At 48.9% G+C, this 25,005-nt stretch overlaps 1 protein-coding gene across 2 annotated transcripts in view; it reads right to left on the bottom strand.

Moving 5' to 3' along the window:
- Nucleotides 1-732: 732 nt before the first annotated feature.
- GRK3 (G protein-coupled receptor kinase 3) overlaps nt 733-25,005 on the bottom strand; it is a 101,427-nt gene continuing 77,154 nt past the window's right edge. The window contains exons 12-22 of one of the 2 annotated variants that reach the window (XM_064168898.1): nt 24,123-24,217; nt 21,038-21,145; nt 20,469-20,535; nt 20,080-20,180; nt 17,588-17,654; nt 16,130-16,225; nt 11,347-11,509; nt 9,564-9,700; nt 9,241-9,276; nt 8,498-8,611; nt 733-6,514 (exon numbers count right to left, since the gene is read on the bottom strand). In XM_064168898.1, the coding sequence (XP_064024968.1) occupies nt 6,353-6,514; nt 8,498-8,611; nt 9,241-9,276; nt 9,564-9,700; nt 11,347-11,509; nt 16,130-16,225; nt 17,588-17,654; nt 20,080-20,180; nt 20,469-20,535; nt 21,038-21,145; nt 24,123-24,217 (1,146 nt within the window). In that variant the 3' untranslated portion in view covers nt 733-6,352. The remainder of the gene's footprint in view (nt 6,515-8,497; nt 8,612-9,240; nt 9,277-9,563; nt 9,701-11,346; nt 11,510-16,129; nt 16,226-17,587; nt 17,655-20,079; nt 20,181-20,468; nt 20,536-21,037; nt 21,146-24,122; nt 24,218-25,005) is intronic. The other variant, XM_064168899.1, reaches the window with a different exon arrangement.

Raw genomic sequence — 25,005 nt, 5'->3', positions numbered from 1 at the left:
TCTTTTCTTTTCTTTTCTTTTCTTTTCTTTTCTTTTCTTTTCTTTTCTTTTCTTTTCTCTTCTCTTCTTTTCTCTTCTTTTTTCTTTCATATTTTCCTTTTCTTTCATCTTTTCTTTTTCCATCTCTTTTTCTTCTCTTTCATCTTTTTTCTTTCCTTTCATCTTTTTTCTTTTCTTTTTTCCCATCTCTTTTCTTTCATCTTTTTTCTTTCCTTTTTTTTATCTCTTTTTTCTTTTTTAAATCTTTTTTTTATCTTTTTATCTCTTTTTTCTTTCTTTTTAATATTTTTTCTTTTCTTTTTTTATTTTTTCCATCTCTTTTCTTTATCTCTTTTCTTTTTTTATCTTTTTCTTTTCTTTTTTAATAATTTTTCTTTTCTTTTTCCCTTTTTTTCTTTTTTAAATCTTTTTCCATCTCTTTTTTCTTTTCTCTTTTTTCATCTTTTTTTCTTTTTCATCTTTTTTCTTTTCTCTTTTTTCATCTCTTTTTTTTTCTTTTTTCATGTCTTTTTTCTTTTCTCTTTTTTCATCTTTTTTCTTTTTTCATCTCTTTTTTCTTTTCCCTTTTTTCATCTCTTTTTTCTATTCTTTTTTTTTTCCATCTTTTTTTTTTCCTTTTTTTTTTTTTAACCTATTTCTTTCTTTCTCTTCTTCTTAAAACAGAATTCTTGGCTTAAGATAGCAACACACAACGACCTTTACATCCAACAAAATAAAAGCAGAGGCCGTGGGTGAGGTTTTTTTTCTCTTTTTTTTTTTCAGTTGAACACAAAAATAATAATAATAAAAAAAATTACAATTTAAACAACCCGAAGTTGCTCCACACAATATGTACACCGTGGGGAGGGACAGAGAGCAAAGGGATAACAATAGAGAGGGAAGGGAGGATTATCAGGGGATAGAAAGCAAAGGGACACAACAAAGAGGGGAGAAGGATTAGGAGGGGACAGAAAGCAAAGGGAAAACAATAGAGGAAAGAAGGAGGAGGACTATGGGGGGCAGAAAGCAAAGGGACAGCAATAGAGAGGAGAAGGAGGATTATAAGGGGCAGAAAGCAAAGGGAAAACAACAGAAAGAGGAGGATTATGAGGGGCAGAAAGCAAAGGGACAGCAATAGAGGGGAGAGGGGAGGATTATGAGGGGATAGAAAGCAAAGGGACACAACAAAGAGGGGAGAAGGAGGAGGATTAGGAAGGGACAGAAAGCAAAGGGACACAACAGAGAGGAGAGAAGGAGGATTATGGGGGGCAGAAAGCAAAAGGACACGAGAGAGGAGAGAAGGAGAAGGATTATGGGGGGCAGAAAGCAAAGGGACAGCAATAGAGGGGAGAGGGAAGAGGATTATGAGGGGACAGAAAGCAAAGGGACACAACAGAGAGGAGAGAAGGAGGATTATGGAGGGCAGAAAGCAAAAGGACACAAGAGAGAGAAGGAGAAGGATTATGGGGGGCAGAAAGCAAAGGGACAGCAATAGAGGGGAGAGGGAAGAGGATTATGAGGGGACAGAAAGCAAAGGGACACAACAGAGAGAAGGAGGATTATGAGGGGAGAGAAAGCAAAGGGACCCAACAGAGAGGGGAGAGGGAGGAGGATTATGTGGGACAGAAAGCAAAGGGACAACAATAGAGAGAGGAGAGGAAGAGGGGAGGGAGGATTACCTCAGAACTCCTCAGACATTTGGCTATACAACAACACTCTCTGGAGAGTTTTAGATAATTTTTTCCCTTAGGTTTGCCTTTTTTTTTTTCCTTTTCTGCTTTATTTTATACAATATTAAAATTAATTCCTCTGCTTTCCCAAAATAAGCTTCTGAGCTCTTGTTAATCTCTAGAACCGACCCTGTTCCTGTCCTTAAGCACTGCTAGAAATTAGTTACTCTCTACTGTACACTTACAACCAGGCCATCCTCCAGGTCTATGCAGAGTGTGAGCATCTCAAAGAGTTCAGCTCTAGCTGGAGCCTTGGCACCTGCTGTGCGGGGAGCAGCAAAGAGCAGTGTGCGATGGGCAGCGCCTGCAGCACGTAGATATGGAGGTGGTGATGGGAGAGAGGAACCTGCTCCTGAAACCCACCAGAGGCAACACAGAGCCCCAAGTACTGCCCTGGCTGTGAGCTCGTTTGCTGCAGAGCCACAGAGCACTGCTGCACAACTCACTACACACCTGGGATACTGCACCCAGGGCTCCCCAGCTGAAGAGAGGCAGGGATCTGCTGGAGAGAGTCCAATGGAGAGCCACCAGGATGATGAGGGGACTGGAACATCTCTGCTAAGAAGAAAGGCTGGGAGCCCTGGGGCTGTCTAGTCTGGAGAAGAGAAGGCTGAGAGGGGATCTGATCACTGTATCTGAGGGGTGAGTGTCAAGAAGAAGGGGCCAGGCTCTTTCAGTGATGCCCAGTGACAGGACAAGAACAAGAAGTACAAACTGCAACACACAAAGTTCCACCTCAACATGAGGAGAAGCTTCTTTGCTGTGAGGGTGACAGAGCCCTGGAGCAGGCTGCACAGAGAGGTTGTGGAGTCTCCTCCTCTGGAGACTTTCAGAACCCACCTGGATGCATTCCTGTGTGACCTGCCCCAGATGCTCCTGCTCTGGCATGGGGGTTGGACTGGATCATCTCTACAGCTCCCTTCCAACTCCTAACACTCCATCATTCTATGAAGGGCTTGGTCCTACTCTTGGTGGCCATGCTGCCACCAAACCAACACCTCAAGCAGCTCCACTGAACACCAAGTGTCCACTCGTAGAGGACCACAACATGGTTTGGTGTTTTAGCACCAAATACACAACATTTCCTGCTCTCCATGCACCAACTGCCCTGGCACTACAGCCAGAACCCATCCCACAGTCTCGTTTCCTTCTCTTCTCCTTGCCAGAAGCAGAACTTCTGCTGTGTTTCTACAGGAGAGTTGGCATGAAGAGAACATCAAGCTGAGGTCTGTCTCCTGGAGCTGTGGGCACTGTCCCTACCTGCCAGGTTGCCCATTCACACACTCTGCTCCAAAAGTCTGCCTTTGGAGCCCAAGTAAGAACCTGAACAGAAGCTGGGTGAGTTCCAGGATTTACACCAGCCAGGCTTATCTGCCAGCAGTGGTGGGAGAAGCAACTTGTGAGGCTGCAGCTGGAACAGTGACAGGACTCAGAGCTCTGACAGAACTGAGAGGAAGAGGTTTTGTACTTAGAAATGAGCAGAGCCTACAGCTGGATGAAGGATTCCAAGAAATCAGCCAAGGATCCTTTAACAGTTTCATGAACTGGCAAAATAATGACCAAAAACTCAGATTTGCCCCTTTTTAGCAGCAATGAGGAGACATCTCAGCTGACACAGTGGCCAGGGAACACTTCACACCACCAGACAAGCTCTTGCCCAGCTCCAAACAGCTCCTCGGTCCCACTCTGCTTGCAGCAGAAGAATTGGGGCTTTGCTTCCCCTGCACTGGAATTTCACCTCAAAGGCTGATGCTGGCAAATCTTGAGCTGGAAAATGATCTGGATTTAGAGCAACTGCCACTGAGCAAAAATGTCACCTTTGTGTGCAGGGAGAGGCAAAAGGGGGAGAGGAAGGAAGGGAGAGGCAAGAGGGGAGAGAAAGGCAGAGGCAAGAGGGGGAGAGGAAGGGAGAGGCAAGAGGGGGAGAGAAAGGCAGAGGCAAGAGGGGGAGAGAAAGGCAGAGGCAAGAGGGGGAGAGAAAGGGAGAGGCAAGAGGGGGAGAGAAAGGCAGAGGCAAAAAGAGGAGAGGAAGGGAGAGGCAAAAGGGAGAGAGGAAGGGAGAGGCAAAAAGGGGAGAGAAAGGCAGAGGCAAAAAGGGGAGAGGAAGGGAAAGGCAAAAAGGGGAGAGGAAGGGAGAGGCAAAACAGGGAAAGGAAGGAAAAGGGGGAAAGGGAAAAGGGAGAAGGGGAAAAGGTAAAAAAGGGAGAAGGAAAGGGAACAGCAAAGGGAGAAACAGGAAAGGGAACAACAAAAGGGGAAATGGAAAGGCAGGAGGGGAAACAGGAAAAGCAGAGCTGGAGCTCCCCCAGAAGTCACTATTCCCCCTCAGCCCAGCTCCTGCAGTACTTTCCCCTTTCCCACCAGCACCTCACTCCTGGCTGCTGCTCTCAGGACCTGGTCTCACTGCATTTGTCCTCTCACACGTCAGGGACAAAGAATAGGGGACAATAATCCTGCAGCAGTGGGGGCAGCTGGCTGTGTAGGGGGTGTGTAGCAGCAGCATGTCATCCTCTATTTTGAAATCTAAGACTAACCAACTCCTCTCCATGCTCAGATTTTCACTGCAGCTGATTTGCTTTTAAAGGACTTCCAGATAACTTTAACTCTCCCATGCTGAATCATTCACTTGGCTCTGTTGATGCCCAAAGCTCCAACTTCTCCTCTCTTTACTTGCTTCAACACCAATTAAAACAAAAAGTCCTATAAACATGGACAAAATACAGAAAAGACAACTCTGGGCCTTCTTCTCTCTGTCTTCAACATCATCTCCTACACCTACAGCTGAAGACCCTCACATAAAATAACACCACCAAGGATCTCTGGCCAAGAAGACACCTTAGAGAGTCTGATACCTAAACCAGGATGGAGCAGTTTGGAGCAGCATTGGCTTGGAAGGGTGGAATTCCAGCTTCCCCTCCACACCAGCAGAACCAAGCAAGTTCCCAGCTCAAGACAGACAGGGATCTGCTGGAGAGAGTCCAATGGAGAGCTCTGAGGATGATGAAGGGACTGGAACATCTCTCCTCTGCAGAAAGACTGTCTGCTCTGGGGCTGTCTAGTCTGGAGAAGAGCAGGCTGAGAGGGGATCTGATCAACATCTATAAATATCTGGGGGGGGGCTGTCAAGATGAAGGTGCCAGGCTCTTTTTGCTGGTGCCCAGTACAAGGAGAAGTGACAAGAGGTACAAGCTGGAACACAGGAAATTCCACCTCAACATGAGGAGAAGCTTCTTTGCTGTGAGGGTGACAGAGCCCTGGAGCAGGCTGCACAGAGAGGTTGTGGAGTCTCCTCCTCTGGAGACTTTCAGAACCCACCTGGATGCATTCCTGTGTGACCTGCCCCAGATGCTCCTGCTCTGGCATGGGGGTTGGACTGGATCATCTCTACAGCTCCCTTCCAACTCCTAACACTCCATCATTCTATGAAGGGCTTGGTCCTACTCCTGGTGGCCATGCTGCCACCAAACCAACACCTCAAGCAGCTCCACTGCTGTGATTCTATGATGAAGCCTGGGATGCCTGCTCTGCAAAACCAGGTTTTGTGTAGAGCAAAGAGAAGGAGCCAGGAGTGATCCAGCAGACATCCTGGAGGCTCCTGGTTAGTTTCACCCAGCACATGCACTGCAATGCATTGGATTGGAATAAATTCCTCTTTTGTTTGGTTGGGGTTTTTTAGTTTCTTTCTTTGTTTTTAATGTTTCAAAAGTGCATTCAACCTGAAATGGAGAAAAAAAAAGAAAAGCTGGTTGTAAACTTGTCAAAAGGAAATCTTGCTCTTTAAAAACCTGTGCTAAAAGAGTTGGGATTTATACAAGAGAACAGTAAGATGAAGCTACCAACAAATCCTCTTTGCCAGCCAGGACCCTATGGTGTCAGTTACAAGACTGCATATAGGGAGAGAAGGAGCAAAACCTGGTGGTAGCTACTATTAGTGAGTACAACAACCCCCACGGAATAATCTTGAGTTCAATGCTTCCATGAAGTAGCAATAACATTTAGACCACAGGACAGGTAGAATTCAGTACTTTGAAGTGCATCAGAGAGTCACACACTGTTGATCATCAGCAGTATGGAGCAAGGTTATCATCGAGTCAGCAGTGATGGGCGGAAAGGACATGGCAACACGACGGGTTAAAGGTTAGCCAACAGGGCAGCTCTGCAAGCTCCTGCCACTGCCCAGGGCTCTGTTGGTATCCCACATGCCAGGGGAAGCCCAGCCAGCAGAAACCGTTCCAGCCTCCAGGCAAGGGTATTGCAGGCAAAAGGTTGTTTTTCCTTTCCATCAGTAGTTTGAGAGCCACAGACCACGATTCGGACACCACCAGGGTGCGGGGATGAGCTGGGGGCAACACGCAGCCTCCACGCTTGGGCATCTCCACCACTGCCAGCAGCATGAATTCATGTGCCACTGTTCCAGCCTTCACAACCTCCAGAGACAGAGTTCTGACACGATCCCAGCCTTCACAACCTCCAGAGACAGAGTTCTGACACGATCCCACGCTGTAAACATCTAATTCCTCTTCTCCTAAGCAGATCCCGCGTCCAGGATTGCACAAAGTAACTCATAAGGATGCTGTGAAACTCAGCATGTTCACCAAGAAGCTTTTTCTTTCCCCCTAAGTGAACTTGGTCTCCTGCTTCTCCTACAGCCCATTGCTGTTCCTGTGGCTGAGGGGTGGTTTGGAAAGCTCTACAACCGTGGAGCGAGATTTATTGAGGAACTTTGGAGCCCGGCGCAGCAACCTCTGTGCCTCAGTGAAAGCTTCTGTCAGCTCCTTCTTCCACTGGACAAATTCTGGGTCACTCTGAAAGAGATGGAGAAGTACAGAATCATGGATTGCTTTGGGCTGCAAGGACCTTCAAAGCTCATCCAGTGCAACCCCCTGCCCTGCAGTCAGCAGGGACATCTGCAAGTAGAGCAGGTTGCTGGGAGCTCCAAACCTGCAGCAAGGGTGCCAGGCAGAAAATCACAGAGCCATAGAATGCACTAGGTGGAAGGGACCTCAAGAGGACATTTAGTCCAACCTCCCTGCAAGAATTGGGGACATCCCCAACCAGATCAGGTGCCTCAGAGCCCCACCAAGCCTGACCTTGATTGTCTCCAGAGATGGACCTCCCATCGCTTCCCTGGACAACCTCTTTGTGTTCTTCCACTCTCACAGTGAGAAAACTTCTTCCTGCTGCCCAGTCTAAATCTGCTCTTCTCTAGTTTCAAACCATTGCCCCTTGTGCTACTGCTTCAAGCCCTTGTAAGCAGTCCCTGCCCAGCCTTCTTGTAGGCTCCTTTCAGATACTGCAAGGCTGCTTTAAGGTTTCCCCAGAGCCTTCTCCTGTCCAGGATGAACAGCCCCAACTCTCTCAGCCTGTCCCAGTGTGAGAGGTGCTCCAGCCCCTAATCATATTTGTGTCCTTCCTCTGGACCCTCTCTATCAGGTCCATGTCATTCTTGTATTGAAGGCTCTATCAGGTCCATGTCATTCTTGTATTGAAGGCTCTATCAGGTCCATGTCATTCTTGTATTGAAGACTCCATCAGGTCCATGTCATTCCTGTATTGAAGGCTCTATCAGGTCCATGTCATTCTTGTATTGAAGGCTCTATGAGGTCACAGTATCACAGTATTATTAGGATTGGAAGAGACCTCACAGATCATCAAGTCCAACCCTTTACCACAGAGCTCAAGGCCAGACCATGGCACCAAGCGCCACGTCCAGTCCTGCCTTGAACAGCCCCAGGGACGGCGACTCCACCACCTCCCCGGGCAGCCCATTCCAGTGTCCAATGACTCTCTCAGTGAAGAACTTTCTCCTCGAGCTAACTGTAGTCAGCCAGATGCCAGCAATGCCTTTGAAGCCCAGGAAAGTGGAGAGGTTTAGAAGATTTCAGCTCTTTACTAAACTCATTTTGACCCCAAACTCATTGAAATCCACCACAGGCACCTGGCACAGGTGCAGCTTTTCTACTTTGAACATTGAAGTGTAATGAAAGCTTGGGTTGTAACAGAGAGGAAGCTGAACATGAGCCAGCAGTGTGCCCAGGCAGCCAAGAAGGCCAATGGCATCCTGGCTTGGATTAAAAATGCTGTGGCCAGCAGGAGTGATTGTCCCCTTGGACTTGGCTTTGGTGAGGCCACACCTTGAGTATTGTGTTCAGTTTTGGGCACCTCAATACAGGAGAGCTGTGGAGGTGCTGGAGCAGGTCCAGAGGAGGGCAAGGAAGCTGGGGAAGGGTCTGGAGAATAAATTCTATGAGGAGCAACTGAGGGAGCTGGGGGTGGGTAGTTTGAGGAAGAGGAGGCTGAGAGAAGACCTCATTGCTGTCTGCAGCTATCTGAAGGGACATTGTGGAGTGGCTGCTGCTGGGCTCTGCTCACAGGGAATTGGAAACAGAATACAGGAGAATGGCCTCAAGCTGAGGCTGGGGAGGTTTAGATTGGACATTAGGAAGAAGGTTTTCCACAGAGAGAGTGGTCAGGGACTGGAATGAGCTGCCCAGGGAGGTGGTGCAGTCACCCAGCCTGGCTGTGTTTCAGGGTGGTTTGGATGTGGTGCTTGGGGCTATGGTTTAAGGTGAATCTTGTAGAGCAGGGTTCTAAGTTAGACTTGGTGATCCTGAGGGGCTTTGCCAACCTGCATGGTCCTGTGAGTCTGTGAAATCCTCCCTCACTGGCTTAAGCTCAGCTCTGCTCCATCAAGACAACAGGTGAAGGAAGGACCCAAAAGCCTTCTGGGTCCTTTTATCACACACAAAGCAATCTGACCAACAGCTGCCAGCAAAGAGTGGTCTCACCTCACACTGCAGGACAAACTGCTTCCCTCCTTTGATCCTCAGCAAGATGCACTTCTTGTCTTTGATCTGGGTCTCTTCCACAGACACGATTTGTTCCATGGTCAGCAGGTTTTGCTGGAGTGGTTGCAAAAAAGCAGAGAGATGATTCCAACCAAGAAAACTGCTGCTGCCCCTCAACTGAAGCCTCTGTCTGATCCTTCTGGGCTACTTTCTGACCATCAACCAGCCATGACACAAACCATTTCTTTCTTTCTGAGGGCTGGCTCATGAGCTAAAGATAGATTGTAAGGGTAAGTGGGAGATTCAGTCAAAGGGCTTGGTTGTTACAACAGAGACAAGGAGATGGAAGCTATGGAAGCCAGGAATGACAGCATGGAGTAGGAATCTCCAACTAGGTGTGTCTAAGGCACTGGTTTCCCCCAAGAGAGCTGCATAGAATGTGAGAGATTGTCCAAGTATCACTGCTGTTAAGTAAAAAACAAACAGAAAAGGGCACTCTTACTGATTTCCCAGAGCCAAACTGGGTTATTTCAGCACCATCCACTTCACAAACAAGGAAACACAGACAACAGCTTGCAGAGAAGCTTTCTCTACAGCCTCTGAGTGGACAACAAGGTCCTGCCACTTCAAACTCTGGCTCAAACTCTAGATGCTTTGCCCTGCACATGAGCACAGCTGGGCTAAACTAGAAGTTCCTATAGCATTTTCTGGCAGACAAAATGCTATAGTAGGGAGCACCTTACCAGTTTATGTTTTTTTGTATAAATAGTCCAGAGGTCCTAAACAAAAAACAACACCCCATGAACTCCCAAACTCCTTCAGACATGGAACAACACAAAGCAAACAGGTTTCTCAAGGCAGCTTTATCTTCCCTACCCCTTAACCACACAGACGCTGGAGAAAATTACCTCCGATGCCTTCAACCTGGGACGAAACTCCACTTCCAAGGAGGAAAGCTGGAGTCTGGGCACTCAAGATCTAGCTCCACATCCCCATCCTCCCCACTAGCACCACCTCTGCCTTCACACTCTGGCAGCTGCTGCTCTGCAGAGTGAACCCCACTCACCCGAGACTCTCCTTCTCCTCGCCACTCCAGTCGGTTTGGGAAGAGGTAAAAGTAACGTCGCTGCCACTGAGTCAAGAAGGGGTTCCCCAGCTTCAGCATGTAGCCATGCATGATGCAGTCCTTCCCAAGGGCATAGTCTACAAGGAGAAGAAGCATCAGTGTGAGAGGCAAGGCACTGCCTGAAAACATTCTGCAGATGTCTATGTGGAGAGAGAACACTCAGAAGGGGGTGGGAACAGGTTGCGGCTAGAGAGGTGGAACCACTGCAGGTCAGGTTTGTTTGGGACTCTGAGCAACCTAAACTAGTTGCAGATCTGCTTGCTCACAGGCAAGGGAGTTGGAACTGGTTGACTGTTAAGGTTTCATCCCACCCAAACTATTCTGTGATTCAATGAGTCCTGAACACAACATGGCTTGAAGTGTCCTGAGCAGGCTTCTCTGTGCCAACCTTGACATGACTACATGAGCTGATGTGGCTGAAGGGAGAATAACCAACAACAGCATTTGGTTCTTAAGAAGGAGTTGGGGTTGTTCAGCCTGGAGAAGAGAAGGCTCCTGGGAAACCTTACAGCACCTTTCCAGTACCCAAAGGGGACCTATGAGAAAGCTGGGGAGGGACTTTTGACAAGGGCTGGTAGTGATAGGAGGAAGAGCAATGGCTTTGAGTTGGGAGAGGGCAGATTTAGACTAGAGAGTGGGAAGAAATTCTTTCCAGTGAGGGTGAGGAGACACTGGCACAGGTTGCCCCAGGGAGGCTGTGGAGCACAGAATCACCCAATGTGATCAAAGATCACATTGGGTGATTCTGTGCTCCACAACCTCCCTGGAGGTGTTCAGGATCAGGTTGGCTGAGACCTTGAGCAACCTGTTCTAGTGGGAGGTGTCCCTGCCCATGGCAAGGGGGCTTGGAATTAGATGATCTTTAAGCTCCCTTCCACCTCAACCCATTCTATGATTCAAAGCACTGTAAGCTGCTCTCTGAAGCTCAGAGCTTGGGGTGCCAGCTCCTCACACAAACAAGTGATGTTTGCAAGGGGGGACCTTGCAACAAAAACCTGTCCAGAGAAGGATGACAAAGCTGCTGAGGGGCCTGGAACCCAAGCCCTCTAAGAAAAGCCTGAGAGAGCTGGGGGTGTGCAGCCTGCAGAAGAGGAGGTTCAGGGCAGAGCTCATTGCTGTCTGCAGCTACCTGAAGGGAGGCTGTAGCCAGGTGGGGTTGGGCTCTGCTGCCAGGCACCCAGCAGCAGAAGAAGGGGACACAGCCTCAAGCTGTGCCAGGAGAGGTCTAGGCTGGATGTTAGGAGGAAGTTGTTGTCAGAGAGAGTGATTGGCATTGGAATGGGCTGCCCAGGGAGGTGGTGGAGTGGCTGTGCCTGGAGGTGTTGAAGCCAAGCCTGGCTGGGGCACTTAGTGCCATGGTCTGGTTGACTGGCCAGGGCTGGGTGCTAGGTTGGACTGGCTGAGCTTGGAGCTCTCTCCCAACCTGCTTGATTCTATGATTCTACAATAATCCAACCCCACCTGCTCTTTCCTTCACACCAGCAACAAAAAACACTGAAAGGCTGCAGAGGGTCATCTTTAGAAGGGGGGGCAGAGATGATTTGCACTTCCCAACACGAAGAGACATCTTTAAGAGACACGAGGCTGACTTAAACGAGTCCCAACAACTGCTGGGGGCTGACAGGAGTATGAGAGCCTGAAGCTGTGTGACTTCGAACACATGAATTTACTATCTAGCAGCAACAAAAACAAAAGATGGAGAGAAGTGTAGTTGACAGATTACCTTCCTCGTGGCCAAGCTGCTTATTTTTAGCCCTTTTTCTGGCCTCAATTTTATCTGTGTCTGCATTTACTGCATCATAAACAGTTTCTGCTACTTCTTGCTGCCAACGCTCCGATATTACCAGAGGGAAGTTCTTATATAACTCCTGGTCACTATCAAGCAACTTGCAAGAGAAAAACAAAACAAACCCAACATTTTAATAACTTTTACCCTTCTTCTCCCCAAAACAAATCCAAATCACCCACACAACAGTGTTATGGTAAAGGCTGAGTCGAATTCTGACCTCACCAAAGCAAACAAGCGCCAGCAAAAGAGAAGGAGAGGTTAAGAACTCAAGCAAAGTTATACATTTAAAGACAGAAAAGAAGTCACCTGCTCTAAGCTTCTTTGGTTTGCCAGCTCTAAAAGCCTCCCTCAGCATTGTCCCATCATGTTCTCCACATTATTTCATGGTTAACAGTTACTGAAGTGTAAGCAGTGGGGTTGGTAGCTTTGCTGCATATTCTGTGCTGACCAAAACGTTCCCAATCTTCCCAGAACAAAATAAATACCCTCCCTGAACACATTCAAAGGTGCTTTTTACACAGTGGTGCCTTCCATGCTTCCATTTGTCTTACAATTAAGCCTCCAAACTCAGCAGTGGATGCTGCAAGCCTTCAGTTCTCCTGCTCTCTACATTCTTCTGTACCCTCACTTTTAACTACAGCACTTCAGTTAAATTGCACTGGGGGGGGAGGTTGGATATTAGGAACAATTTCTTCCCCTTTAAAGGTTGTCAAGGCCTGGCCCAGGCTGCCCAGGGGCAATGGTGGAGTCCCCATCCTTGGAGAGGTTTCAAATCCATGGAGATGTGGTGCTGAGGGCCACAGTTTAGTGGTGCTCTGGCAGTGCTGGGTTAAGGGTTGGACTGGATGAGCTGAAAGGTCTCTCCCAAACAAAATGATTCCATGATTCTTTGACTGTTTGTAGCTTGACACAGCCACATCCTCATCCTCACCCTGACTTTGGCCAGCAGGCACTTGGATGCAGCACAAAAAACAATCAGTGCAGGTTTAGGTTAGATGTTAGGAAGAAGCTGTTCACAGCAAGATTGATTGGTATTGGAATGGGCTGCTTGGGGAGGTGGTGGAGTCCACATCCATTAGAGGTGTTTAAAAGCAGGCTGGATGAGGCACTTGGTGTCATGGTTTAGTTAATTAGAAGGTGCTTCAATGATCTTGAAGGTTCCAACATGATTAATTCTGATTCCTCAAAGGTTTTCATTTGGGGATCACTTTAAACTCTCCAGAGCCACGCCTCAGATGCTCCAGTTGCTGTTGATTAGCAGAGAAAGCAGACTTTCATCTTTCAGGGATGAAGATGAAGAGGCACCTTTGCAGCATTCCCACACACTGCCCTGCTTGGGACTCCTTGCAGGAGCAGGAGAGGAAAAGCCTTGTTCAATTCTTCTTGCAAAGGAACAGATCTTCACCCAGAACAGATCTCTTCATTCTCCTCCTTTTCAGAGGTCCACAGCCAGAGCAGGAAAATTCCCACTGGATCTGAGGGCAGAAGATTTCCCTGAAATTCCAGATGAGTGGCTCAGAGGGATTCCTGAGGAAGAGGGGAAAGCCAGAGGCATCCACTGCTGGCTTTGTGGAACCCAGAGAACACATGTTCCTCTCAGCATCACAGGACACACTGCACTACAAACACAGTCCACAGGGGTTACAGGAGAACAAGGCACTCAAAGCTGGCACCCCCACGGGCACAGCCAGCTCCTGACATCTTCAGGGAAGCTCTGACTGCAGCTGAGTCAGAGGCACCAATTATTCAGTCCCTTCTAAAGGGATGTGACATCCCAGTGAAAGCACAGAGCAAAGAGGCTGTGATATCCCTCACTGACTCATGACTAAGAATAGATCCACCTTCCAGGCAGCCTGAATGAGGATCAGCTGGAAGCTAGAGAGCAGCCAGGCAGAGAGGAACCTGGGGGTGCTGTTTGACAAGTGACTGAACAGGAGCCAGCAGTGTGCCCAGGTGGCCAAGAAGGCCAGTGGCATCCTGGCCTGGCTCAGGAGCAGTGTGGCCAGCAGGACAAGGGAGGTTCTTCTGCCCCTGTGCTCAGCACTGCTCAGGTCACACCTTGAGTGCTGTGTCCAGTTCTGGGCTCCTTAATTCAAGAGAGATGTTGAGGTGCTGGAAGGTATCCAGAGAAGGGCAACAAGGCTGGGGAGGGGCCTGGAGCACAGCCCTGTGAGGAGAGGCTGAGGGAGCTGGGGGTGTGCAGCCTGCAGCAGAGGAGGCTCAGGGCAGAGCTCATTGCTGGCTACAACTGCCTGAAGGGAGGCTGTAGCCAGGTGGGGTTGGGCTCTGCTGCCAGGCAAGCAGCAACAGAAGAAGGTGACACAGTCTCTAGTTGTGCCAGGGCAGGTTCAGGCTGGATGTTAGGTGGAAGTTCTTCCCAGAGAGTGATTGGCATTGGAATGGGCTGCCCAGGGAGGTGGTGGAATCCCCATCCCTGGAGGTGTTTAAGAGGAGCCTGGATGAAGCACTTAGTGCCACAGTTCAGTTAATTAGAAGGTATTAGGTGACAGGTTGGACTCAATGATCTTGAAGGTCTGTTCCAGCCTGGCTAATTCTGTTATTCTACACTGTTTACAAGCCTTGCAGAGAGTCCCTGATGCCCTCAACAGATGAAAGAGACTACCTGGTGTCTCCTTGCAAAGCACTCCTCTGAGTGATGGCACTGAGGAGCTGCAGGAAACTGGCAGCCTGCTAGGCTGGCCCTGAAGATGTGGAGTTTTCTGGGATGAAGAACATCTTGGGTTCTCTAAAACCTTTCCTGTGCCAGCTTCTGTAATTACAGCAGGTGACACTGCCAGACGCGTTCCTCCTCAGGCACAGGGAGTTCTTCACATGGTTTGGTGCTTATGAAGTTGAGAGCAATCAGTTTGCCTCCTGACTCACTTCTGCAATAACAAGAATCAAGTTGGAGCTCCTGAAGACAGCACAAAAATACTGACCAGGACAGACCCATCCATGGAAAAGCAGTGGGATACACACACACAAAACAAAGGCATCACAGATGGAGACCTGAACCACAGAGCCTCTGTGGGGTGAAGAAATCAGGCACTTCTGATTCACTGATGCTCCCAAGGCAGCAGGTCACTTCTGATCACTGATGGACCCAAGGCAGCAGGTCACTCCTGATTCAATGATGCTCCCAAGGCAGCAGGTCACTCCTGATTCACTGATGGTCCCAAGGCAGCAGGTCACTCCTGATTCACTGATGGACCCAAGGCAGCAGGTCACTCCTGATTCACTGATGGACCCAAGGCAGCAGGTCACTCCTGATTCACTGATGGACCCAAGGCAGCAGGTCACTTCTGATCACTGATGGACCCAAGGCAGCAGGTCACTCCTGATTCACTGATGCTCCCAAGGCAGCAGGTCACTCCTGATTCACTGATGGACCCAAGGCAGCAGGTCACTCCTGATTCACTGATGGACCCAAGGCAGCAGGTCACTCCTGATTCAATGATGGACCCAAGGCAGCAGGTCACTCCTGATTCAATGATGGACCCAAGGCAGCAGGTCACTCCTGATTCAATGATGCTCCCAAGGCAGCAGGTCGCTCCTGATTCACTGATGGTCCCAGGGCAGCAGGTCACTCCTGATTCAATGATGCTCCCAAGGCAGAAGGGAGGCTTCAGAAGGAGGGATGAATCTATTGGGTACGTCACACCACCCCCCACAGCAGCCTGGAGTGAGCCAAAAACTTTAGCTTCTTTTTCTTTCACGTTGCCTCGATTGGATTTTGGATGGTATCAGAACCTGAACATTTCTCCCATCACTTTTCTAGCAGGAAGTTGCTGCTATCAATAGAAAAGTTCCTGGGACATGGTCTGATGGCCATGGTGGTGTAGGACTTGAGGATCTTTGAGCTCCTTTCCAACCAGAACAACTCTGTGGTTCTAAGATTTATTAAGAGTTTCCCACTGCACTCTCTGACCATGAGGTAAGAATTAAAAGAAGGTTTAGCTCCATTTCTCCAGGCCAGGTGTTTAGCTCCATTTCTCCAGCCCAGGTTTTTAACTCCATTTCTCCAGCCCAGGTTTAGCTCCATTTAAGCAAGCCAGGTTTTTAGCTCCATTTCTCCAGGCCAGGTTTAGCTCCATTTCTCCAGCCCAGGTTTTTAGCTCCATTTCTCCAGGCCAGGTTTTTAACTCCATTTCTCCAGCCCAGGTTTAGCTCCATTTCTCCAGCCCAGGTTTTTAGCTCCATTTCTCCAAGCTAAGATTAACTCAATTTCTCCAGGCCAGGTTTAGCTCCATTTCTCCAGCCCAGGTTTTTAAGTCCATTTCTCCAGCCCAAGTTTTTAGCTCCATTTCTCCAAGCTAAGTTTAACTCAATTTATCCAGGCCAGGTTTTTAGCTCCATTTCTCCAGCCCAGGTTATCCAAACTATCAGAAACAAACCACAATTTGTGAACCTACAAACCCTTCAAAACCTGAGGCTTTCCCAGCAGCTGTCTGACCACTGGAAATATGTCCTTTACCCTACAAAACCCTGGAGAGGAAAACAGATTTCAATCCATTTTAAAACAGTACAACATAAGGACTTGGCAAGCACCAAAGACTCAGCCCTTGGTCTAAGCTGCTTCTTTCACAACAGAGTGGATTAAGTTTCCAGACATGAAAGCTATTCCCTGGCCACTCAGTAGCCCCTGAAGCAAAGGAATGGCAGGAGCACATGGCAGGTCAAGCACAGAGGTCACAGTCCATCCATTCCAGTAGTTTACCTTAATGCCTTTAGTGTCCTCTTCATCAAATGACCCAATATCAAAAGCATCTGCTGCATTTACTTCTCCCCGGGGAGGAATCAATGGTGGAGGATACTGGGGATGAAAAGCAGCAGAATTAAAGAGAAATTAATGGACATTACTTAAATTCCACTCTGCAGAGAAGACCTCCTTCTTTTCTGACTCTGCAAAACAATGTCCTTTGTAACTGAACTTCAGAGCAAAGATGTTCTCTGCTCCCTTCACAGTCACAGAAAGCAGCAGGTTGGAAGGGACCTTCAAAGGTCATCTTGTCCAGACCCCCTGCATGCAGCAGGGACATCTCCAACTAGAGCATGCTGCCCAGGGCCACAGCAAGTTTGGCCCTGAATGCCTTCAGGGATGGGGCATCCACCATATCTTTGGGCAACCTGTTCCAGCCTCTCACCACCCTCATTGTGCAGAGCTTCTTCTTGATACCCAACCTTAATCTCCCCTGCTCCAGTTTCAAACCATTGCCTTCATCCTATCTCCACAGGCACTTCTGAACAGTCCCTTCTCAGCCTTCCTGTAGCTTCTTCCTGATGTCCAACCTAAATCTCCCCTGCTCCAGTTTCAAACCATTGCCTTCATCCTATCACCACAGGCCCTTCTGAACAGTCCCTCCTCAGCCTTCCTGTAGCTTCTTCCTGATGCCCAACCTAAATCTCCCCTGCTCCAGTTTCAAACCATTGCCTTCATCCTATCTCCACAGGCCCTTCTAAACAATCCCTCCCCAGCCTTCCTGTAGGTTCCCTTCAGATACTGAAATGCAGCTCTAAGGTCTCCCTGGAGCCTTCTCTTCTCCACACTGAACAGCCACAACTCTCTCAGCCTGTCCCTGTAGGAGAGGTGTTCAAGCTCTCTGATCATCAGCCCCAACTCTCTCAGCCTGTCCCTGTAGGAGAGGTGTTCAAGCTCTCTGATCATCAGCCCCAACTCTCTCAGCCTGTCCCTGCAGGAGAGGTGTTTGAGCCTCCTGATCATCAGCCCCAACTCTCTCAGCCTGTCCCTGCAGGAGAGGTGTTTGAGCCTCCTGATCATCAGCCCCAACTCTCTCAGCCTGTCCTCACAGGAGAAGTGCTCAAGCCCCCTAACCATCAGCCCCAACTCTCTCAGCCTGTCCTCACAGGAGAAGTGCTCCAGCTCCACCAAAGACTTGGGGGAAAATCCCTACAGTTTAGACATTGCTAGGCAGAAGAAATGATTCTTGAGTTCATTTGAGCCTGAAACAGTAACAATTGAGCACTACTGATCAGGTGGACTTGGCAGTAATTAACAGAGAGCAGTTTTCACCAATGATCCTCACAATATCTTCATGCAGGTGGACTATATCTGGTGGGGATTTGAGCCCTGAAGTTTTCTGGTCATGACCTCTTTAGGTTTATTTTCCCTTCCCTGCTCTAGCAAGGAAGCTAAGGTGATGGTTTCATCCTTTACCTTTTGTAAATAGACTTGCTGCCAATCAATGCCTTTGAAGAAAGCATGCTCTTTGACTTCTTGTGCACTGCAAGACAAAGGTACAGAGTCAACAAAATGAAGAGGCTTCTCAAAGGTATCTACCTGAGATGATGTGCAAGGCCTCCAAAGGTCCCATTTTATCACTTGAGGCCATCAATGAAATCCTGCTGTCATTAAGGCAACTAAAACATCTTCCTAAGTAGCCCACAGAAGAGCACACTTTGAGTGGGAACAAAGCCAGGTTGGATGGGGCTTTGAGCAACCACAATGGGGGATTCTGTGCACCACAACCTCCCTGGGCAACCTGTGCCAGTGTCTCACAACTCTCACTGCAAACAACTTCTTCCTAACAGCCAGTTTAGATCTCTCTTCTGCCAGTTTAAACCCACTGCTCCTCAACCTGTCAACAGTCCCTCCCCAGCCCTCCTCTAGCCCCCTTCAGATACTGGAAGGCCACTCCAAGGCCTCCTCAAAGCCTTCTCTTCTCCAGGCTGCAGAGCCCAAACTCTCTCAGTCTGTCCTCATAGCAGAGCTGCTGCAGCATCTTCGTGGCCTCCTCTGGCCTCATTCCACCAGTTTGATGTCCAGCCCTTAATGGGCTGAAGGCTCAAAAGCAATCTCAGGTCACTATAATGGAATGGGTTACCCAGGGAGGTGGTGGAGTCACCACTCTCCGAGGTGATCTCAAGGTGGCATGATTTAATGGCCATGGTGATGAGAGCTCAAAGGTTGGCCTCAGTGATCTTGGAGTTCTTTCCCAACCCAAACAATTCCATGATTCCACAGGGAGTTCCATGCTAAAAGCCTCCCTGAGGATTACCTCCCTGGAATGAGAGGCAGCCCCAGTCTGGGGTGTGACAATCAATTAACTGCTGTCACACTTTGCCAGTGGTTTCTCAGCAGGTTTTTTACTCCTCACATCATTTCCTCTCCTAGGTTCACAGTGGCTTTTGAAACAGGTGACAACAACAATTTTCAGTTAACAGCTCCACACAGGGGAAGCTTGGCAGGAGCAAGAGGTGTTTTGTAGTCAATGAACAAGAAAATGTCCCTTCCTGTCGAGTCATGAAATGAAACAGGGACAGCTGGAAATAAAAGCAACCCAAAATGAAGGTTTCACAGCTTTCTGTGCTTGGCCATTATAGGAGTGGGGGATTTTGTGTCTGTTATGCTCAGACAGATACAACAGAAGCAATAAAGGTGAGCTATTGATTATCTGAGCCAAAACCAGATCAGCCAGGAAAACAACAGAGGAGTGAAAGCTATCAACACCACAGGGATGGAAACTAATCAACAGCACCCAGGGTTAGCATGACCCCAGAGAACTGGGATGAGTCTTTAATGATAGCAATTGTCCCCCTCCCAAAATCCTGACATCAGGAATCACAGAAGCAGATTTCTACTCCATCCATTTATTCTTAGAGTCATAGAATGGTTTGAGTTGGAAATGACCTTGAAGATTGGAATAGGTTGCTAAGGGAGGCTGTGGCTGCTCTAGAGAAAGAGACTCCACAACCACTCTGAATAGCCTAAGAAGTTGTTTGCAGTGAGGGTGGTGAGACAATGGCAAAGGTTGCCCAGGGAGGTTGTGGAGCACAGAATCACCCAATGTGATCTTTGATCTTTGATCACATTGGGTGATTCTGTGCTCCACAGCCTCCCTGGAGGTGTTCAGGACCAGGTTGGCTGAGGCCTTGAGCAACCTGTTCTAGTAGCAGGTGTCAGGGAGATGGAACTGGATGAGCTTTGAGGTCCCTTCCAAACCAAACCATTCTGTGACTCTATCAAGATCATCTGGTTCCAACACTCTACCATGGGCAGGGACACCTCCTGCTAGCTCAGGTTGCTCAAAGGCCCATCCAACCTGGCCTTGAACACCTCCAGGGAGGCTGTGGAGCACAGAAGAACCGAATGTGATCAAAAATCAAAGATCACATTGGGTGATTCTGTGCTCCACAACCTCCCTGGGCAACCTGTGCCAGTGTCTCAGCACCCTCATTGGAAAGAATTTCTTCCTAATCTCCAGTCTGAATCTCCTCTCTTCCAGCTTCAATCCATTCCCTCTTGCCCTATCATTACCAGCCCTTCCTGAAGAGAAGTGGAAATTATTTCAGAGAATTATAGAATCAAGCAGGTTGGAAGAGAGCTCCAAGCTCAGCCAGCCCAACCTAGCACCCAGCCCTGGCCAATCAACCAGACCATGGCACTAAGTGCCCCAGCCAGGCTTGGCTTCAACACCTCCAGGCACAGCAACTCCACCACCTCCCTGGGCAGCCCATTCCAACGCCAATCACTCTCTCTGGCAACAACTTCCTCCCAACATCCAGCCTAGACCTCCCCTGGCACAGCTTGAGGCTGTGTCCCCTCGTTCTGTTGCTGGTTCCCTGGGAGAAGAGACCAACCTCCACCTGGCTAACCAACCCCCACCTGGCCATTTAAGGCAGTGGTGCAAGGCAAAAGACAGCACCTACCTTCTCCCTTGGCATCCAAGCCTCTTGCTAACATCTCGCTGCAGGAGCCCTTCCAAAAGGGACTTCAGCTCAGGAGAAAAGGAATCTGGGAGCTCCACATTCTATGGGAAAGAGAAGCACACAAAGAGATGTGGAATTCTGGAAGTGGTTTTCCCCACCCAGGAGAGCAGCTTTCCTCTGCCTGTTTTTGCAACCAGCCCTTCCCCTGTGGAAATACAGGATGCATTTTTACCCTGGAAGTGGTTTTCCCCACCCAGGAGAGCAGCTTTTCTCTGCTGGTTTTTGCAACCTCTGTGTAAAGACAGGCTTCAGGGGGTGCAGTTTTTAGAGGAAAATGGGAATTGCCTAAAGAAGAGGAATGCTGCTCCTACCCTCCCCAGGATCCTTACCACGGTGAGCGTCATCCTGTCGATCTCATGCTTATCTTTGGTTTTGTGCTGTCTGAAAGGACTGTGACTGCAGGGAAAAGAAAAGGCAACTATGAAATGCAAAGTCAGGACACTGAGATTATTGCCAAGAGATGAGGAAATCTTCAACAGCATGGTAAGGGTTGGAAGGGAATCTCCAGAGATCATCTAATCCAACCCTCCTTGCCAAAGCAGGATCATCCAGGGCAGGTTACTCGGGGATGAATGCAGAGGGGTTGTGAAAGTCTCTGAAGAAAGAGACTTCACACTGGCACAGGTTGCCCAGGGAGGTTGTGGAGCACAGAATCACCCAACGTGATCTTTGGAGGTGTTCAGGACCAGGCTGGATGAAGCCTTGAGCAACCTGTTCTAGTGGGAGGTGTCCCTGCCTATGGCGAGGGATCGGAACCAGCTTGATCCCTGAGCTCCCTTCCAACCTAACCCATTCTATGATTCTAGAACTTTAGCACTCTCTAAGTGCTTCAAGGAGCAGACAACAACAAGGCCAAGGCTAAACCCAAAAAGCACAGAGGAGATGAAGTTTCACTCACCCTCTGAGGAGTTTGAAAAGCATGCAGCCCAAGGAGAACCAGTCCGCGCTGCTGTCGTACGCCGTCCCCTTCTGCAGCACCTCGGGAGCCATGTACCCGTGGGTACCTCTGAGAAGCAGAACCAGGACCTTCATTACAACCCCAAACCATCCCAAATCAGGATGAAAAATTGGTGCTTTCTCAATAGGATAGCCTAAGTTTACAAAGATTTGGGTTTTAAAGCATGATTTTATGGTGCTTTACCCTCGGCCATACCTCTGTGTGGTTTGTTTGGGTGTATGTTGAGAGTTTTCTTGGGTGCCTCAAAGAACCTTAATAAAGGAAACCCCAAACCTTTAAAAGTCACTGTAGTGAGATTGCAAGGCTAAATTTAGGCTGGTAAGGTGGTGTCTTGCAAAGGGATTTGTAAGTGGAGATTAGAGAGGGACTTCTTCCAGAGGCAGGCAGTCATAGGCTGAGAGGTGATGGCTTCAAAGTCCAAAAAGCTGTATTTAGGTTGGCTATTAGGAAGAAATCTTTCCCCATCAGGGCACTGCAACAGGTTGCCCAGAGAAGTTGGGGAGGCTCCCAGCCTGGAAGTGTTCAGGGCCAGGGTGGATGGGACCTTGAAACCTGGTCTAATGGAAGGTGTCTTTGCTTCTTCTTCCCAGGGAGGGTGGTGAGACATCCTACAGGCTGCCCAGGGAGGTTGTGGATGCTCCCTTCCTGCAGCTGTTCAAGGCTTTAAGCAATCTGGTCTAGCAGGAGGTGTCCCTGCCCATGGCAGAGGGGTTGGAACTGGATGACCTTTAAGGTCCCTTCCAATCCAATCCATTCTAGGACTCTATGGACAGCAGAAATGACAGAACTAAAGCAGCTACAGCAAGACTAAACCATGGGTCAGATAGTGCCTTCTGCCTGAGAGCAGAACACGACAGACAGATGGTTGTGCTTTCTGTCCACTCTGTCTACAGGGCAGACAGACACAAGGACACACTCAGGGCTCCTGCTACTTCAGATCAGACCACTACAGTCCCAAAGCCCCAAAGAGTGAGACCTGCTCTGACCCCATAATGCCAGAAACAGAGTGAGCAGAGCTGATTTGTGCCCTCAGGATTGGTCTCCTTTCAGCTACCACCCAGGTGCAGGACACCTCCAAAAGCCACCCCTGGTCACCACAGAAAGCAGCCACCAGGCACTGCTTTTGCACTTGATGTAAGCAGAACACAGGAACTCTTTCAAGAAGTCACTGCAAATCTTTTAAGGTGTGCCAGGAGAAAGCTTTCCCTCTTGAATGAACTGTGAGACTACACCAAGGCAAATGAGCACCTAAGAATGACAGCAGATAAAACATGCAATCCACACAGAACCCAAGAAACTCAGACCCCAGTGAGGAACTGCTGCCCAAGAAACTCAGACCCCAGTGAGGAACTGCTGCCCAAGAGACTCAGACCCCAGTGAGGAACCGCTGCCCAAGAAACTCAGACCCCACTGACAACCTGCTGCCCAAGAAACTCAGACCCCACTGACAACCTGCTGCTCAAGAAACTCAGACCCCAGTGAGGAACTGCTGCCCAAGAAACTCAGACTCCACTGACAACCTGCTGCCCAAGAAACTCAGACCCCACTGACAACCTGCTGCTCAAGAAACTCAGACCCCAGTGAGGAACTGCTGCCCAAGAAACTCAGACTCCACTGACAACCTGCTGCCCAAGAAACTCAGACCCCACTGACAACGTGCTGCCCAAGAAACTCAGACACCACTGACAACCTGCTGCCCAAGAAACTCAGACCCCACTGACAACCTGCTGCCCAAGAAACTCAGACCCCACTGACAACCTGCTGCCCAAGAAACTCAGACCCCACTGACAACCTGCTGCTCAAGAAACTCAGACCCCACTGACAACCTGCTGCCCAAGAAACTCAGACCCCACTGACAACCTGCTGCTCAAGAAACTCAGACCCCAGTGAGGAACTGCTGCCCAAGAAACTCAGACTCCACTGACAACCTGCTGCCCAAGAAACTCAGACCCCACTGACCACCTGCTGCCCAAGAAACTCAGACACCACTGACAACCTGCTGCCCAAGAAACTCAGACCCCACTGACAACCTGCTGCCCAAGAAACTCAGACCCCACTGACAACGTGCTGCCCAAGAAACTCAGACCCCACTGACAACCTGCTGCCCAAGAAACTCAGACCCCAGTGAGAAACTGCTGCCCAAGAAACTCAGACCCCACTGACAACCTGCTGCTCAAGAAACTCAGACCCCAGTGAGGAACTGCTGCCCAAGAAACTCAGACACCACTGACAACCTGCTGCCCAAGAAACTCAGACCCCAGCGAGGAACTGCTGCCCAAGAAACTCAGACCCCACTGACAACCTGCTGCTCAAGAAACTCAGACCCCAGTGAGAAACTGCTGCCCAAGAAACTCAGACCCCAGTGAGAAACTGCTGCCCAAGAAACTCAGACCCCAGTGAGAAACTGCTGCCCAAGAAACTCAGACCCCAGTGAGAAACTGCTGCCCAAGAAACTCATTCCCCAGTGACAACCTGCTGCCCAAGAAACTCATTCCCCACTGACAACCTGCTGCCCAAGAAACTCAGACCCCAGTGAGGAACTGCTGCCCAAGAAACTCAGACCCCAGTGACAACCTGCTGCCCAAGAATCTCAGACCCCACTGATGACCTGCTGCCAAGAGGCAAGGGAAAGAACACAATTTACCTCCAGGTCTACAAAGATCCAGGAAGACACAATAAATCCTGATTTAGAGTCAGGTTTGGAATATTCAATTATCCATCAAGGACAATTAAAACAATCTGGTATTTTAACTCAGTCAAGGTTCTTCTCTGAAGAGTGAATCATCTCCAAATAATGTGTCATCTTCCAGCCCCATGCCTACACATCAGCTGCTACAACCATGCAGGAAAACAGAGAGGAGACTGAAACACTTGATGAGAGTGCCCAGCTTAGCCCTGGTATGAAGCAAGCCTGTGCCACACAAGTGATATTTTCTTCCTTCAGGCAAAGGTGAAAGCACAAGACACAAACAGGACTTGTTTAACACTAACTAGGTGCAGCAAAGCTCCCAGCCCTCATACTTACACACTGGCATGTGGCTTCTTTTTGGAGAAATCACAAGCCAGCCCAAGGTCTGATATCCTCACGTGCCCATGTTCATCCAACAAGATATTTGCAGGCTGGAAATCCACAAGAGACAGAAGGGTCACTGCTTGGTAGGGTTTGGCTGCCAGACCCACACACTCAGAGGCTCAGCTCTCTATCTCACTCTCCAACATCAAACCCCTCTGCTAGTTGGTAAATGCCTTTTTAGGGGTCTTTTTTGCATCAACAGAGCAGGCACTTTCTAGTTGAAACCTATATTCTAAGAGAGCACTGCCACCAAGCCCACAGGTTGTGAAACTTAAGAATAATGGAAGAGAAAACCCAGGCAGAATTTGAAGCAGAAAGCTTATGACAGGATAAATCAGCTTTGGTCTCAAGTCCACACTGCTCTTGGTTCTTGTGTAGGCTCTTCCATGTTTCCAGTGATAGGGCAAGAGGAAATGGCCTCAAGTTGTGCCAGGGGAGGTTTAGGTTGGGCATGAGAAACAATTTTTTCTCCCCTTGAGGGCTGAGGCTGGCACAGGCTGCTCAGGGCAATGGTAGAGTCCTCATTCTTGGAGAGGTTTGAAAGCCATTGAGATGTGGTGCTGAGGGTCATGGTTTAGAGGTGACCTGGCAGTGCTGGGTTAAAGGCTGGACTTGATGACCTAAGAGTTGTCTTGCAACCAAAAGAATGTGATGTTTCTATTTGCCACCTACACCCTGCACTATCTGTGCAGACTTCCTTCTTTTGTGGTCACTTGCTTCACAGACACCAATTTCAGAGCAGTTCTCAACTCCTCAGCTAAACATCCTCAGTGAACTAACTCCTCAGTTAAACACCTCTGGACAACTGTCTTCCTATTAGTGTCCCACCACACAC

Source organism: Pogoniulus pusillus, chromosome 30, assembly GCF_015220805.1.
Source record: "Pogoniulus pusillus isolate bPogPus1 chromosome 30, bPogPus1.pri, whole genome shotgun sequence".
Classification (NCBI taxonomy): domain Eukaryota; kingdom Metazoa; phylum Chordata; class Aves; order Piciformes; family Lybiidae; genus Pogoniulus; species Pogoniulus pusillus.
This window is presented reverse-complemented; position numbering and strand designations above follow the sequence as displayed.